Below are 15,418 nucleotides of genomic sequence, written 5' to 3'. Positions count from 1 at the left end.
AAATCATTTTTTCAACTTTTCAAAACCTAACTTTAACCAAGTGAAAAAAAGTTTACCCGAGAATGAATAGACAAGCAAACAACAACGAGAGAGAGAAAATGAAAGCAGCAAGAAGAATTATATAGGAACGAGCAAACAACAAATTATGATCACCCTGCTTTGAAATGTAAAGAAAGAATTTTAGAGAGAGAGAGACGACGAACCCAAGAATGAAATCGCTTTTTTTTTTTTTTTTTTGAAATAAAACGAAGTGGGTCGGGGGAAGTGGGTCAGTCGGAAAGAGTTTTTGTATAATGTGCCCAAGCTAGATAAATTTATCGTTTTCAGATTAGTAAAAGATTATAAGTTTTAAAAATTGTAATTTAAGTCCCAATTAAGTTAATCATATTTTTTAAGACAAGTTTGACCTTGGCTGGTCAAACTTGTCACCATTTCTAATTATCACACTTTTTTGTCACCACAACTTAAATCTTCCGAGTAATAAGGGTAATTTTGGGGCAAAAATTCTTTTAATTTGTTAAGATGAACAAGTAAAAAATAAAAGTACAACGGAGTTATTGCTAAAAAGAGCATGAGTGCACGTGAATCTATGTTGCACATTCCTCTGATATGGAAATCCCCTGGTTTTTCATGCCATTTGTGTTACTTCCAAGTATCCGTACAACTCTATAATTTCCCCTGAATTCTTTCATTTTGCATGTAATGGAAAACAAAGAGAGCAGCATTTCTTTTCACTAATTACATTTAATTTCCTGATCCTCCATGAAAATCCCTCCAAAGAAACCTCGTTTCTTCAAACCCATTGTGCCAGGTTTCAAGAATGGACTTGTATGTAGTAATATTTTCAATTAATTGTTTCATCTTTCCTTTAATTTGTCTGCTGCATGTGTAATACAGAGGTGAGGGAGTTTATCACAGAAAAAAAGGTTGAGATCAAAAGCATAAACTAAAGTAGGCTTGTGGCCATAGAAATCAAATATTTTTTTTGGAATTTTTTGAGTTAAGAACAGGTTTCATATAGTAGCTTAAATAATATTTTGGGTTGTTTAACGTATTCAAAGTTAAAAAGTTGTGTTAAAAAAAGAAGTGAAAATAGGGTTTTAGGTGCTTTCAAATTCCAAATAGGAGTTATAATTGGATTTTTCATAGCCAAACGGGTAAGTGAATCTTCTTTCATTGATTGTTTGGGTAGAAAATGGTGGGATCACACTGGGTATGTTGTTGTGTTGTTGTTTGGGTAGAAAATGGTTGGGCTAACAAAATTAGTCCATGAAAACATGACTAGCCCAAACCCGCCCACTTATTAATTGAGTCCATTTTGACTAGCTCAATTCAGTTCATCTGAAAGTTCGGCTGAGACCCATGAAAAACTTGTCAATTGTTTCTTTTTAATTTTTTTGAATATTTTTGTTTGATATGTCAAAACATAGTCGTAATAAAGAAAAAAGAGTATTATTAGGTAATTAAACAAATTATAAGAAAACAAACAAAGAAATTAAAAACTTGGTAAACATCAGGAGGATTGAGCTATGACCCATTTCAGCCCATGTTATGCCGAGTGTTCACGGAAACAACCTCTACCTTCCAAGCGAGTAAGCGTCACAGACACTTCTACCCTTCCCCTGCACCCCACTTCGCTGGTTTCACTGGGTATGTTGTTGTTGTTGTTTTATCTTTGGGTGGGTTAATGACCCTACTATTTATCAGCTCAAACTATTTTGACCCGCCAAAATTCAGTTCAATCTGCCCATTTGTCACTACTAGAAAATATTATTTTTCATGGTAGAATGATGTGGGGTTTATACTTGGTAGGTTCAACCTTGATCATTACACATTTGAAATCATGAATTCAGAATTTAATATTTGCTGACAAATTAGGAATTTTTACCTGTATATTTACATTCTGTGTCGAAAATGATAATGATAGGACAAGACCATTCTAATCATACATATCGTTGTACGGCAGACAATCCCAGTAGGTTTCTTGAAGTATCTAAAGGGAAACGGGAATGATCGTGCAATGATAAGAAGGGCAAGTAAAAAGTGGCCCATGAAGGTGAATGGCCGGCGACTAGAAGAGGGTTGGGAAGAGTTTGTAAAGGATCACAATTTACAATTGGGAGATATTTTAGTATTCAAACATGAAGGAGACATGGAATTTGAGGTCACCGTCTTTGATTCAAGTTACTGTGAGAGAGAATATGAACAAGGAATTCGTGAAAGCGAAGAAGAAAAAGCTTGTATTGTTGAAGAGTCTTCCAAGAAATTGGAATTCAAAGGTATCTTTTGTTCTATTTTGTCTCCTATTTTTTTTTTTTTTTTGTTATTTATCGAAATTAATATGTTTATTTTTATGCAAAGTATATAATAATTGTAAAAAAGGATTAATGGTATGAGTTGTAACAATTTTGATGATGTTTACTTCATTTAGAAAAACTAAAACAGAAATAGTGGAGTGAGATTAAGTAGCATAGGGCCCATTAAAGGGAGAAACGCTTTGTACCATGTTTTGCCCATTCACAAGGCAGGCTCGAACTCTAAGACCTCTGGTTAAGGTGAAAGGATCTCATCCATTCCATCACACTCCCTTGACATTAGAAGGCTAATAGAAATATATCAAATATGAGAAAACTTGACATTAGAAGGCGAAGTAGCATATAGCAAAACATAATGTCTTAATTAGTTGACTTTTCACCAATTATAAACACTACCTAGTGCTAGACAATTTGAAAATATTACTCTCTCAGTACTATTTTATGTGATGTTAAGAGAGTCAAACAGTTTTTTCTTTGACTTTCTCAAACTATTTTTTAATATTTTGAAGAATTAAATTTGTTTACTCATAGTACCTTTCATGTATTTTTCATCTATGTAAATTTATTGTATGCTTTAATTCACACCCAAAATCAAGTGTACCGACCCTTGTGCTCCGAACTCTTTCACATAAATGGGATAGAGGGAGTAGTTTATTCAACTCTATGGGTTATGCAAAATATTCACATTTAGCTGAAAGATAGTCTTTCAAGACATGCTCTATCTCATTGAGCTATTGTTTTGTACTTTTGTTCGCGAAGTTTTATTTTTGAGAAATTAACTTAAATAGCCGTCCGCCCAAAAACAAATAGCCAATATATGTATATGATATGTGTATATTAGCTAGCGACTTTAAATATTTTTGCCGAGCGGCCAAATGTGTAACTTCCCTTTTATTTTTTGCATTCTTTCTTACACGGCTTTGTATGCAATTAATTAACAAATGCAACAGAAAAACCAAAGCCCATAATCAAGACATCAGGCAAGGCTTTCTCCAGTGTAGCAGCTGCTTATAAGGATATGCATCTCAGTCACTCTCATTTCATTTGTACTATTAGAGCTTATTGCCTTTCAAAGTATTGTCTGGTAAGTTCACAAGAACATTATACTTTGACTATATTATGCTGGAAAAAAAAAAAATCAAAGAGCGAACGGAAAATAAAAATAAAAAATGAAATCATTTCTTGCATAAGCTTATGAGAACAATTATCTCTTTGATAATTCAGAAATGTAAAACACAGATATCATATTGACTTTTTATTTGCAACTGGTTATAAACTGTTTCAGTGTATTCCAAAGCAATTCGCACAAGAAAACAGACTCAACAACAGGAAATGTATGATAATTATGAGGGACGAGCAAAGGTCATGGACGTTTAGTGTGTATACAAACGGCAAAAACACCTACATTGGAAGTGGATGGCGTGAATTCTGCATTACGAATTGCTTAAAGGAAGGAGATCGCTTAATGGTTGAGATAGTTTCCAATGGAGAAACACCTATATTCAGAATTCATGGCAAGTTTGTCATCTAAGCCCTTGTCTTAAAATTTCATCCTGTTTTCTACTGTTTAATTAATATGTACTACTTTAAATTTATGGCGAGTGACTTTATAGTTACATGGATCCTATCTACCTAGTTCTTAACTTTTGTATATTCACGATTTCTGTGGTTTGAATCATAATTACTGGACACACATTAGAATCAATATCCAAATTGCACATAACAATTTGAGGTGGTGATGTATAAGATAGATTTGCAACACAAAAAGTAGCACCCACATTACCTCTTTCTGCTTTGGATAGTCATACTCATCTATCATCTTTTTGTGTGTGCTTCATCTACTCTTACTTTGTCTTTGTCGATGCTCCTCCGAATTTTTGGGTCCACGCATGTTCTGTTAACTGACCTTGATTGATATTCTTTTCAACGTAGATCTGCGTTTGCCTTTTTTTAGCGCTGATCAATTCCATTTTGTTGCCCTGGTTGTAGCATTATCCTCTGCTTATTTGGCATAGCATTCTGCTGTTAATCTTACATATTTCTCGAGTTTTTATGAAGTCTTACAAATTCCGAATTCCCGTGGTTCATCTGACGACAAAGTCTTACACTGTGGGGACTTTTCATTTTGAAGAGTGTGTAGAGGAAGTATTTTGCTTGGTAACAGTGGACGAGCAAATAGTACCTCAGCTTTTTTTCTTTAGAAAATTACATTTACTTTGAAAAGCTTTTGAGTGTGGTAGAAATCCCTTTGAGCTACCTGGTTACAACAATATACCCAGTGAAATCCCGCGAAGTGGGGTTTGGGGAGGGTAGAGCGTACGCAGACCTTACCCCTGCCTTGGGAGGTAAAGAGGCTGTTTCCGGTAGACCCTCGGCACCAGAAAGCTACTCTGGTTAGCTCTTCAAAATAATGGTTTTTTTATATTTTTATTTTTTTTGGTTTTAAATCCAGCTTTCAGTTTCAGTTATGACATTGTTGTTTCAATTAATAAAACTAGATTTGAGAGGAAGTCCATTCCTCCAGCCTGAAGTAAAGAAGAAGAATTTGGATGCTGAAAGAATGTCAGATAAAGGTCTGGAGAAAAAATAACCTCTCTAATTGTGTCATATAACTGTGTCTTTTCATTCCATTTATGATTGTAACATTTCTTCTTTCTTCTTTTCTTGGTTACTTTAAAGGAATAACAGATCTTAGGTTTAAGACCTGGGACGTGACTACTTCCAAATCACAAGTAGCTGCTTCAACATCTGCTGATGCCAACCCTCATTTTATATCTACTATTAAACCTTACACCAACAGATATCCTTATTTGGTAAGAGTGATTTGAACAAAATTTAGTAATCACCTTAGCCTTTTTTTTTTTCTTTCTTTTTTCTTTTTTGTGATAATGCGGTATTTATCTATGTATTGGGATAAATTTGAGCAGTATCTTCCAATGGATTTTGTAAAATCAAATGGCTTGTCGAATAGACATGAGTTGATTCTCGTGGATGAAAGAAGGAGATTGTGGTCAGTGTGGCTAGGGAAAATTGACAATTATCACTTTGGGATTAAAAAGGGATGGCGACAGTTCATAGAAGCAAATGGTGTTCAAGTAGGAGATACTTACATGTTTGAACTCACCAACAATGGCAGTGGCAGAATACCTATAGTGCATTTCCATTGTGAGTATTTTTTTTTTTTTATCTTCTTTTAGTTTCATGACCATACTGTGTGTTAGTATGTTGTCATTTTTCCTATTTGTCCCTTTTGTTATTAGAATATGGGAGTTGTTGTGGAACCAAAAGCAATTTTTACTGAGATTTCGTAATGTTATGTTAACTTCTGAAGTTGCACGAAATCTGATTGTTCCAAATTGTGTTGATTGTACTGTTAATTGTAAATTTTGAGCTGACCCTGACTAGTGATAAGGGTAAATGGAGTTACTCGGGGAAGTAATTTTATATCTGATAGTGTGTGAATTTGTGCTCTATGTGAGTATCCGTCCGTGTATTGTGTTAAAACATATTTGGATTTTTCTACTGGAGGTGAGTGGCTACAGTTTGTCATATTTTTTACTTAAATTGTCAATGCGGGCCAATAAGAGGAAGATTGGGCTATTTCTTGCCATTATGTTGGTCGGTTGTACTTGTATGTCAATTTCTCTAACAACAGATATGACTATCTGATGTGAAAGTTGAGGTCAACTTTGAGTGAAAAGATAAAGGAATTCCAGATAAGTTCTCTCCAGATCTCCTTCTGTTCTCTATATCTCAAAACCATTGTTGAATTTGTATTTTAGGGTGTGAAAAGACTAGATTCGCTTTCCGATGAAACATTCTGGAGTTGCAGCCATTTTCTTTTTTATCCCCTGCTAAAGGGTCACAAATTTTTGTGTCCATAATATTTTGATATTTCATCATGCATCAAATTTCCTAACAATTGCTTTATGATTATTTTCCATATAAAGGATCTATCTCAGATCTCTATGATTATATAATGCTCTATACAATTCAGTTTCCAAAATTTAGATTCAAATCTGTGACTATGTTTTGTTTGAAGGTAAATACACTGGCAAGGATGCCAAGCATCACAGAAGCTATTGACAAGATAATATGAAGCAGTTGGTGATGGGAAAGGAAACTAGCACTAAAGTGGATGTAATGTTTTTGGATCTAGTACATTTTGCTAAACCTCAAAATGGCTACTTTGATCAGCTGTATGATATGTCCTACTTCTTTTTTGAAGTATCCTTTCATGCATGATTAGTAATTAAATTATGGTTGCCTTTTATATTCTTGTCCATTGTAATCAAACCAGGGAAAAATGAGGAGAAGTAGAGTTCCTGTGGGCCCACATGGTTTTGGTCTAGTGATAAGAACGCAACAATGGTTAGACGCACATCACAAGTTTGAACCATGCCTCAAAAAAGGTTTTGTATATAAGTGGATAAGTGTGGAGGGGAAAAGTTTTATCCACCGAGTTTTGAACTGTGTGCCATTGACTCAATAAATTTTCGGTGAAAAAATAGAGTTTCATGTGGAGGATTCTTATTTCAGGCTGTTTCACGAGAACCACACGTATTACCTGGTCTCGGAAGCATTGGTTCTAATAGTTGATACTGTCGCAGCCCAAGGCACCTAAAGAGTTACAGCGAAATAAGCATAAATTAACAAAAGCAAACATGTATATCACATCACAATATCTCTACATATAGTATCACTTATGTGTTCCAATAGACTGTCCATATAGTACATTCTTACATGGGTTGAACTATGCATTTCAGTAAATCGTCCATAACCAACTCATCACACTTCATCATGACCACCATCTCATCAAACAAAAGCACGTAAGAGTTAAGACAAACAGTGCAATTAAATTATATCAAATTGGTAGACATGAAGTCATGTTATGATCCTGAAACACGTATATAAAATGCACATATCATAACATGTTTCCTAATTAGTGCAACTAGTATATCTTGCTTAGTTTATCAAATCGATAAAGAACATGCTTTGTAAACTCACAGTAGAGGAATAGTGCCTCAACATATAACATATAATAAGTCGATAAGCTTGGAGCGGATAGAAGATTGTTGGTTGCTGATCATGGCCTAAATGCCAGATTTAAATTGTGATACATCACACTTAAGCTGAGGAGTTAATTTGTGTACTAATTATAAAAGATTGTATATGAAACTAGGCAAAAAAAGGACATTTGGAAGAACATTGGAATGTGTTAAAGCTAAATACCCTTGCAAGCTACTTTAACCAATTAGGAAAAATGATTAGGTATGCAATTCAAATTTCAGGATTTTTTTGGGAATTTCAACTTTAATCAGTTTGAACTTAACAAAAGAATTCACTAAGCTTGAGTTCACTTTTATAAATTTGAATCTGAGGATGTTTTTATTATAATTTTATGACAAAGCCTTGAAGTTTCAACTGTATAAGTATGAATCAGGGGACTCTCCTGAGATTTCATTGATCGAAAAAAATTACAACAACAGTTGTTTGAACTTCAGAAAACAATCAACGAAGTAAAACAACCTTTTGAAATTTCTTTTTTTTTTTCGTTTTCATGAAACTTGAGGACATTGCCCTGGAGTTCAAAAGATGTAACATGAGTGAAATGATATTTTCATGTTTTTATCATATACATATTTCACTCATGAGACATATTTTAAAATATATATGTATTATCATTATTTCACTCATGATACATTTATTAAATTTTATCACGAGGTATCATAAGAGAAATAATCTTTTAACATTATTCACTCATGATACCTATTTCAAACTTCATGAGAAATTCATGAAGTTTTAAACTTTATACAAACTTCATGAATTTTTTTAAGCTTAAAATTTCATGAAAAATTCCTAACGTTTGAAATGCAGTTAAAAATTGCCAGTACAAACTCCACAACGAAATGTTGGAGTTTATATTGCCACAATTCAAAGATCTAAAAAAATTTCCTATGTGCTTAAATTGTTCCTTGATTTAGCTGAGGATATTTTTATTCAAATATTATTTTTAACTTAAGCAGTATTTAGCTATTTCTCCAAAAACAAACAATCCTACTAATTTTTACTGCTTTTGATGTTTGTATCTTTTTCTGATTGATTATAAGTTTACGGCTGATCGACGAGAAATTTTACAATTTTATTCAAATTTGCTTAATTAACCTATTTCTCATGAATCCTCTTTTCCGTTGCCAACCCATATTTAAGAAATGGCATGAATTACCCTTCAAATGGGTTGGACTTTTATTTTTACCCTTTATATATGGACGGGTCTTTAATTTTTATCCTTTGCAATGGAGTTTATGCCTAGTGGACATAAGTTTTTATGGGCAATGGGATATTACAACATAAAAATATAAACTTAAAAAAAATTATTTGTTACAGGGGGTATAATAACACATAAATTTACTAAAATACCTTTAACCCTTAATTATAAACTAATTTATATATATATAACTATTGAGTTAAAGGATAAAACGGGAATTTTAAAAAATAAGTAAGTGGTGAGGGGTGGAAAAAAGACGGGTAGTGAGCGTGGGTGGTGGTAGAGTGGGTTTGGGTGTATGGAGGAGGGTGGATGGGGTGAGGTATAATGAAAAACTGAAATACGTAATCACGCAAAATTACCAAATTGTAATTATAAAATTTAGGTTTTTCATGGTGATATAACTATGAATTTACAACATCATACAATATAATTTTAAAAACAACGAAAATAAACATGATTTCGTAGAAAACAATACAGTAACGAAGCACAAGAAACAACCATCCAAACATGGGGTTAAAGACCAGCACAATAGGGACAAAAGTTCAAATGACCCACATTTCTTCCCCACGACTTCCGTTCTCTTTCTTCTCCACAGGTAACAACAAAAATGTCAAATATTCAGACCGTCACTTCTGGAAACTCTCTTCAGAACTGAACCATCAGTGTTCAATAATGACTTTAAAAAGTGTTGGGAGAAATAGAAAACCAGCCCACTAGATGGGTTTGGGCTAAAGGAGAGACTGATATGGAAATGTGTTTTAAGGAAGTTGATGGAGAGAAGGAGAGTTGGGTATAAACATTGGTATCTTGATAAAGGAGAATGAGTGCTTGATGCTGGAGAAAAAAAATGTAATAAATGAAAGGGCAAATGGGGTTGCTCGATCATAAGTGTAAGGTTGTGTAAGGTTAAAGAAATGGATCTTAAACGTATGATTGTCTAGAGTTCACTATCCATTAATGTGGGATATTTTAACAGTAAGGGGTAGTTTGGTAGAAGGAATAAGTTGGATATTCAAAGATTAATTTTTTGATTACGTTTTGGTAGTAAATTTATACCTTATATCAAACAAAGATAAAAATCTCACGTATAAAGTTCTATATACCTTCTTATACTATTTATCATCCATCACTATTTTATACTATCTCCTAGATGGTATAAAATAGTCCTAAGATATGAAATAAATTATTCCCAAAATTATAATCTCCAGATAATTTTAGCCATGCACCAAACGACCACTAAACACGCTCCATTTCCACCCTACTTTGTGGATTCTAGCCACCTTACGAGCCAAAAAATGGTAGCTCCTTGGAGGGGTTAGAAAATAAATTAAAAAAATCCACAAATGGGACCCATAACTTTCCATATGCACAAATTTCTACTGGTCCGGACCAAACTATGTTCAACTTTTCTTTGGGAAACTGCAAAATGTCGTCTGCTTTACACACTGCCTTGGAAAGGTACCTTTGCTGTCGCCATCTCCACGATAACTATTCTCTCCATTCTATATTACTAAAAATGTATGTTTCAAATTACGTTTTCATTTATAAAATAAAATTAATTAAATATTTTTCATCTTATCCTATATTCTTGAAAATAGTTAATACTTTCTCCGGATAAAAAAAAAGTTCACCTAGCCTTTTTTTTGATAAAAAAAAGTATTCACTTATCAAATTAAGAAAAAATTAACCTTATTTTTTTTCAAATTTGCCCCTATTAAGTGTTATATGATCAAATCTTAATACTTATTTAATTAGGAGTAGATTAGTCAAATTTCTTATTTTTGTCTAGAGTTAGTATTTTCTTAAAAGACGTGTAAATAGATAAGTGAACACTTTTTTTTATCCGGAAGAGTATTGGTTAGAGTATATTTATTTGAGAAAAATAAGAATAAGGTAATAAAAATACATATTTTAATTATGATTCCTCAAGGACGTGCAAAGAAGAAAGTGAACAAGTAATATAGGACTGAGGGAGTATAGATTTTAACAATTGTTAAGACATTTAGTGATTTTTTATATATGTGTAATTTTTTTTTTTATCGGATGTCTCCGAAGGGACAATATGTGTAATTCATCCTTCAAGTCTTAAATGCCAACTTATTTCATCTCCGAACTGAGGTTTCAACTTTCAATTATATCAATCACAAAACGGGTAAATTTCTCAAAATATTACTCAATTATGAGAAATTACATAATAAAGTCAGTTAAATTTAATTTTGTATCAATAAAATCTGTGCTTTTTCTCTTACAAAATCACTTGGTCGTATTTGTAGATATGGATCCCACAAATACTACCATACTCCCTCCGGCTTAAAATAAGTACCCACTTAAACTTTTTATTCGGTTAAAAAATAAGAGTTTACTTACCAAAATCAATTACAAATTAATTTTATTTTTTCAGATCAGTCTATTTACTTAAGTCAATCAATAAACAAGAGTCTTATTAAATAACAATAATTTAATCAAAAAATATATATATTTTGTTCTTAGAAGTTGGTATTTTTTTAACGGATGGAAAAAAAGACCGAGTGAACACTTATTTCGAACCAATTTTTTGCGCCGAGTGCCCTTCTTTTGGGGTGGTCTTTAAATTTTGCCCCTCATATTTGTGGTCTTTAAATTATGCCCCTCATATTGCTGGTCTTTAATTTTTGCCCTGTGCGCGGTGTTCCGAGTTCGAACCTCGCTCAAGCAAAAATTAAAAAAAAAAATCGCAAGACAAGGGTGGTCAATCGCGTGTATCCGGACCCGCATACTTTTGTTAAGGAATTACAAATTTTATGCCGAACCCGCATACTCATACCTTAAACTGCGTATTGGCATAAGTATGCCGGGTCCCAGTGATAACTTTGATAATTTCTTCACAAAGTTATGCCGGGGGGCATACTTTAACGGGCAAACTTTCTTCATCACAACACTTGCACATAACACAAATTGGTTCTACACTCAAGCCCCATTGTATGATCCTATTAGCAACAAGAAGCTCCATGTAAGCACAATCACATCGTGAAATATATTTTGGTCGAGCGGCATGTTGAAACACCATAAATTTTCGCTGACTCTTTCAGATTACCTAATAATTGCAAGAATTTAGTTCGAATCAAGCTTTTTCCAGGTTGAGAAATAAGTACGCACTTCGGGTTCCAGGATTCTCCAAGAACCAATAATTTGTCTAACCATCCAATATGTCCGCCAAGCACCGTTAAATTGGTCAAATCCTACTCTTTGACATAGTAGGCATGGATCCACTTTATCCATAAAATGAGCAGCGTAATTCGCATAACTTTGTGAAAGAATTATCAAAAAGTTATGTATCCCAGATACTTACGCCAAGTCGCCCATAAAGGCATAAGTATCTCGGTCCGCATAACTTTGATAATTCCTTCACAAAGTTACTTGCGGTGGGGCATACTTTTAACGGGCAAACTTCTTCATCACAACACTCGCACATAACACAAATTGGTTCTACACCAAGCCCCATTGTATGATCCTATTAGCGATCAGCCTTCCATGTAAGCTTCAATCACATTGTGAAATATATTTTTGGTCGAGTGGCATGTTGAAACACCATAAATTTTCAGACTTTTCAGATTACCTAATAATTGCAAGAATTTAGTTCGAATCAAGCTTTTTCCAGTGTTTGAGAAGAAGTATGCACTTGCTCCGGATTCTCCAAGAACCAATAATTTGTCTAACCATTCAATATGTCCGCCAACACCGCAATTGGTCAAATCCTACTATTTTGACACATAGTAGGTACGGATCCACTTTATCCATAAACTTTTATGGGGCCCGATAACTTTGTGAAGAATTATCAAAGTTATCTTGATCCATACTTATGCCAAGTCCGCCCACAAGGCATATATGCTTAGCCCGCATAATCTTTGTAATTCCTTAACAAAAGTATGTCGGGTCCCAGATAGCGAAATTTAAACTACGCCTTATGCGAATTTTTTTTTTTAAAATTTTGCTCGCGCGTGGGTTCGAACTCGAAACCACATGGGTATTTTCGCGCGCAAATTTTAAAGATTTCAAATATGGCGCAAAATTTAAAGACCACCCCAAAAGAAGGGCAATTCTGCGAATTGCCCATTTCGAACCGCAAGAAGATCCATGTCAAAGACCTGGCCCGCCCACCCAACAAATCAAAATGGGTCTTTCTTGAAAACCCTATTTTTTTCCCACCGTAGCTGAAGCACTGAGGCCATTAACATTAATTTATTCTAATCCCATTAAATTATTCTTCATTCCTTTCCCATTAATTATTATAAGATTAATAAAGTTCCTCCTCCTTACTGTTCTTGTTTTAGTTTTCTTTATTTATAAACAAACAATTTAAGTCAAGTAATTTTATTGATACAAAACTAAGTTACTTGACTTTACTACATAATTTCTAGCGGTTAGAATAAATTTACTCTGACTAAACAGAAAGGGCACTGCAATTTTTTAAGTAACTGCCATGAAAATCCCTCCAATGAAACCTCATTTTCTCAAACCAATTCAGCCAGGGTTCAAGCATGGTCTTGTGAGTAAGCCTTTCATTTTCTTTTTCATCTTTCCTTTTGTCTACTCTATGTTGCAATGTATGATAACCACAGTCCTTATGAACATTTTATAATTGTTTAACTAGGTAGAAAAATAGTACAGAATAGTGATCTGAGACAAGTTCATTTTATTTAGTATGATGATGAGCTTAAATGAACAAGTGGGGAATCCATATAGCCGACCCAACTTGTTTTACTACAATAGAAGCGCACTTTTCCCCGCTATGTCGTGATCCTAGAAGGGCCAGATCACAAGGTCTATTGTTTCGCAGCCTTGTCTTGCATTTCTGCATACTACGACATAGTCATTATTGTGTATATGTATACATATAAAAACTTGTTGAATCCCCTCTACATAAAGAAAATCTTTAGTGCAGTGTTTCTTAAATCCCCTTTTAGAATTTCCAGCTAATTAATACTAAGAAGGATATCATTTTTGGGACAAGGTAATTCTGATTATACATATTGTTGTACTGCAGAAAATTCCTATAGGTTTCTTGAAGTATCTGAAGGGACACGAGCATATTAAACGTGCAGTACTGAGAAGGGCTGGTAAGAAGTGGCTGGTGAAGCTGAATGGACAGCGATTCAAAGAGGGTTGGGAAAAGTTCGCGAAGGAGCATGATCTGCAATTGGGAGATATGTTGGTGTTCAGACACGAAGGAAACATGGAGTTTGAGGTTACCATCTTTGATTCAAGTCATTGTGACAGAGAATATGCAGAGTATTTGCAAGAAGAAAAAGAAGCCCATACTGTTGAAGAGACTTCCAAGAAATTTGAATTCAAAGGTAAGATCTTTAGAGCCCCTTAATCTTAACATAAGTTTCAGCTAGTTTAGATTAAAAACTACTCCCTCCGTTTTAATTTGTTTGTCTGGTTTTGACTTGACACGAAGTTTAAGAAAGTAAAGAAAGACTTTTGAATCGTGTGGTCTAAACTAAAGATATATAGAATATACCAAGAGGCGTTTTAATCTTGTGCTGTTAAAATGCCATGTGAAAAGTTGGAACTAACGAGTTGCCAAAAAAGGAAAGAGGCATTCTTTTTCTGAAACGAACTAAAAAGAAAAGTAAGACAAACAAATTGAAAGGGGGGAGTTACTAATGTATGGGGTGGATGTTTAGAGGCTATTCATGTTTTGATTGTAATCATTTTTGTCATATTTAATTTTCTTGACATGGAGTTGTCTACAATTAACAATGTAACAGACAAACCAAACCCCAGCATCATGTCAAAAAGAAAGGCTTTTCCCAAGGAAGAATCTGCTGCTCACAGCTCTTTCGGTCAATCTCATTTTAAGTGCCCTGTCAGATCATATTTCCTTTCAAAGGGTTACTTGGTAAGTCCCAAAAATCATTTCTTTTAACCCGTCAAGAAGTTACAGTCTAAAGGAAACATTTCAGCAAAAGTATGAAGAATATCATATGTGCAAATTGTTATAAACCATTTCAGCGCCTTCCTAAAAAATTTGCAACGGCAAATAGTCTCATCAACAAGAAAAGTGTGATTATCAGAGATGGAAGACAAAGATCATGGAACTTGAGACTAGCTACCCACAATTCTATAGTCCATGTAGGTGGAGTGGGTGAATTTTGCATTGCGAATGACTTAAAGGAAGGAGATTATATGAGTTTTGAGGTTGTTGCTAATGGAGAAAAACCAATATGGAAATTTCACGGTAAGTTTTCTCAATTTAAGCAACCTCTTTTTTTTCAATAATCTGTTTACTTTGTTAGATACACCATGACACTATATTGCATCTTCAACAAAATTATTACTTTATTAGTGTTTGATTCTCCATACTGTAAAACATGTTCTTCATGAATGACCTAACCCTTTTGGAAATTTACCCAAGCAGACTGTTGGAAATTTGATTTCAAAACAGTAGACCAACATTGCGTAATTACTGAAATGAACATTAATAGCATCACAATAATAATCAATTTCCACATATTATAGTACAATTATTTTATACGTGATGAAATCTGCAAGTTAATAACCTCGTGTGCATTCTTAGGCACCATTAGACGTCATCCCTATTCGCATTACTACTAACTTATGTAACATGGCCATGATGGTGGCATGAAGATTTACTCGGTTTTTACTAAAACTGGGAAATGTGCTTCTCGACATATCTTTCCTTTTCATCATGAAAATGTACATTCAATTGTACCTAACACTCTTATAGGTGCTTCTTCTTACCGAAACCACATAATGTACGTTACGACCTTTAATGATTTGCGTTATTTTGAACAATTGGTCCTCGTTTGTGCTTAGATCTTCTCCA

At 33.9% G+C, this 15,418-nt stretch overlaps 3 protein-coding genes across 4 annotated transcripts in view; all 3 read left to right on the top strand.

Moving 5' to 3' along the window:
- Positions 1-1,999: 1,999 nt before the first annotated feature.
- Positions 2,000-4,726, top strand: LOC132057329 (B3 domain-containing protein REM10-like). The gene is made up of 3 exons (XM_059449890.1): positions 2,000-2,279; positions 3,266-3,399; positions 3,601-4,726. The coding sequence occupies exons 1-3, from the start codon at positions 2,021-2,023 to the stop codon at positions 3,844-3,846; spliced, it is 639 nt and encodes a 212-aa protein (XP_059305873.1). The 5' UTR covers positions 2,000-2,020; the 3' UTR covers positions 3,847-4,726.
- A 31-nt stretch (positions 4,727-4,757) lies between these two features.
- The window catches only part of LOC132057346 (B3 domain-containing protein REM17-like), a 13,025-nt gene continuing 2,364 nt past the window's right edge, over positions 4,758-15,418 (top strand). The window contains exons 1-4 of one of the 2 annotated variants that reach the window (XM_059449920.1): positions 4,758-4,888; positions 4,995-5,128; positions 5,243-5,480; positions 6,358-6,770. In XM_059449920.1, coding sequence (XP_059305903.1) covers positions 4,783-4,888; positions 4,995-5,128; positions 5,243-5,480; positions 6,358-6,401 — 522 coding nt within the window. In that variant the 5' untranslated portion in view covers positions 4,758-4,782 and the 3' untranslated portion in view covers positions 6,402-6,770. Of the gene's footprint in view, positions 4,889-4,994; positions 5,129-5,242; positions 5,481-6,357; positions 6,771-15,418 lie in introns of those variants that run through there. The other variant, XM_059449914.1, reaches the window with a different exon arrangement.
- Positions 12,783-14,964, top strand: LOC132057319 (B3 domain-containing protein REM10-like). The gene is made up of 4 exons (XM_059449878.1): positions 12,783-13,111; positions 13,610-13,919; positions 14,340-14,470; positions 14,584-14,964. The coding sequence occupies exons 1-4, from the start codon at positions 13,046-13,048 to the stop codon at positions 14,848-14,850; spliced, it is 774 nt and encodes a 257-aa protein (XP_059305861.1). The 5' UTR covers positions 12,783-13,045; the 3' UTR covers positions 14,851-14,964.

This window comes from Lycium ferocissimum, chromosome 1, assembly GCF_029784015.1.
Source record: "Lycium ferocissimum isolate CSIRO_LF1 chromosome 1, AGI_CSIRO_Lferr_CH_V1, whole genome shotgun sequence".
NCBI lineage: Eukaryota > Viridiplantae > Streptophyta > Magnoliopsida > Solanales > Solanaceae > Lycium > Lycium ferocissimum.
The sequence above is the reverse complement of the archived record's forward strand: the minus strand, read 5'-3'. Positions and strand labels throughout refer to the sequence as shown.

What these genes read in the sequence shown, in the direction of transcription:
- LOC132057329 (XM_059449890.1), top strand. Translation starts at nt 2,021, where the DNA reads ATGATAAGAAGGGCAAGTAAAAAGTGGCCCATGAAGGTGAATGGCCGG. An exon ending in CAAGAAATTGGAATTCAAAG is followed by an intron (nt 2,280 to 3,265) that starts GTATCTTTTGTT and finishes CAAATGCAACAG; the next exon opens with AAAAACCAAAGCCCATAATC. An exon ending in GCCTTTCAAAGTATTGTCTG is followed by an intron (nt 3,400 to 3,600) that starts GTAAGTTCACAA and finishes AAACTGTTTCAG; the next exon opens with TGTATTCCAAAGCAATTCGC.
- LOC132057319 (XM_059449878.1), top strand. Translation starts at nt 13,046, where the DNA reads ATGAAAATCCCTCCAATGAAACCTCATTTTCTCAAACCAATTCAGCCA. An exon ending in CAAGAAATTTGAATTCAAAG is followed by an intron (nt 13,920 to 14,339) that starts GTAAGATCTTTA and finishes ACAATGTAACAG; the next exon opens with ACAAACCAAACCCCAGCATC. An exon ending in TCCTTTCAAAGGGTTACTTG is followed by an intron (nt 14,471 to 14,583) that starts GTAAGTCCCAAA and finishes AAACCATTTCAG; the next exon opens with CGCCTTCCTAAAAAATTTGC.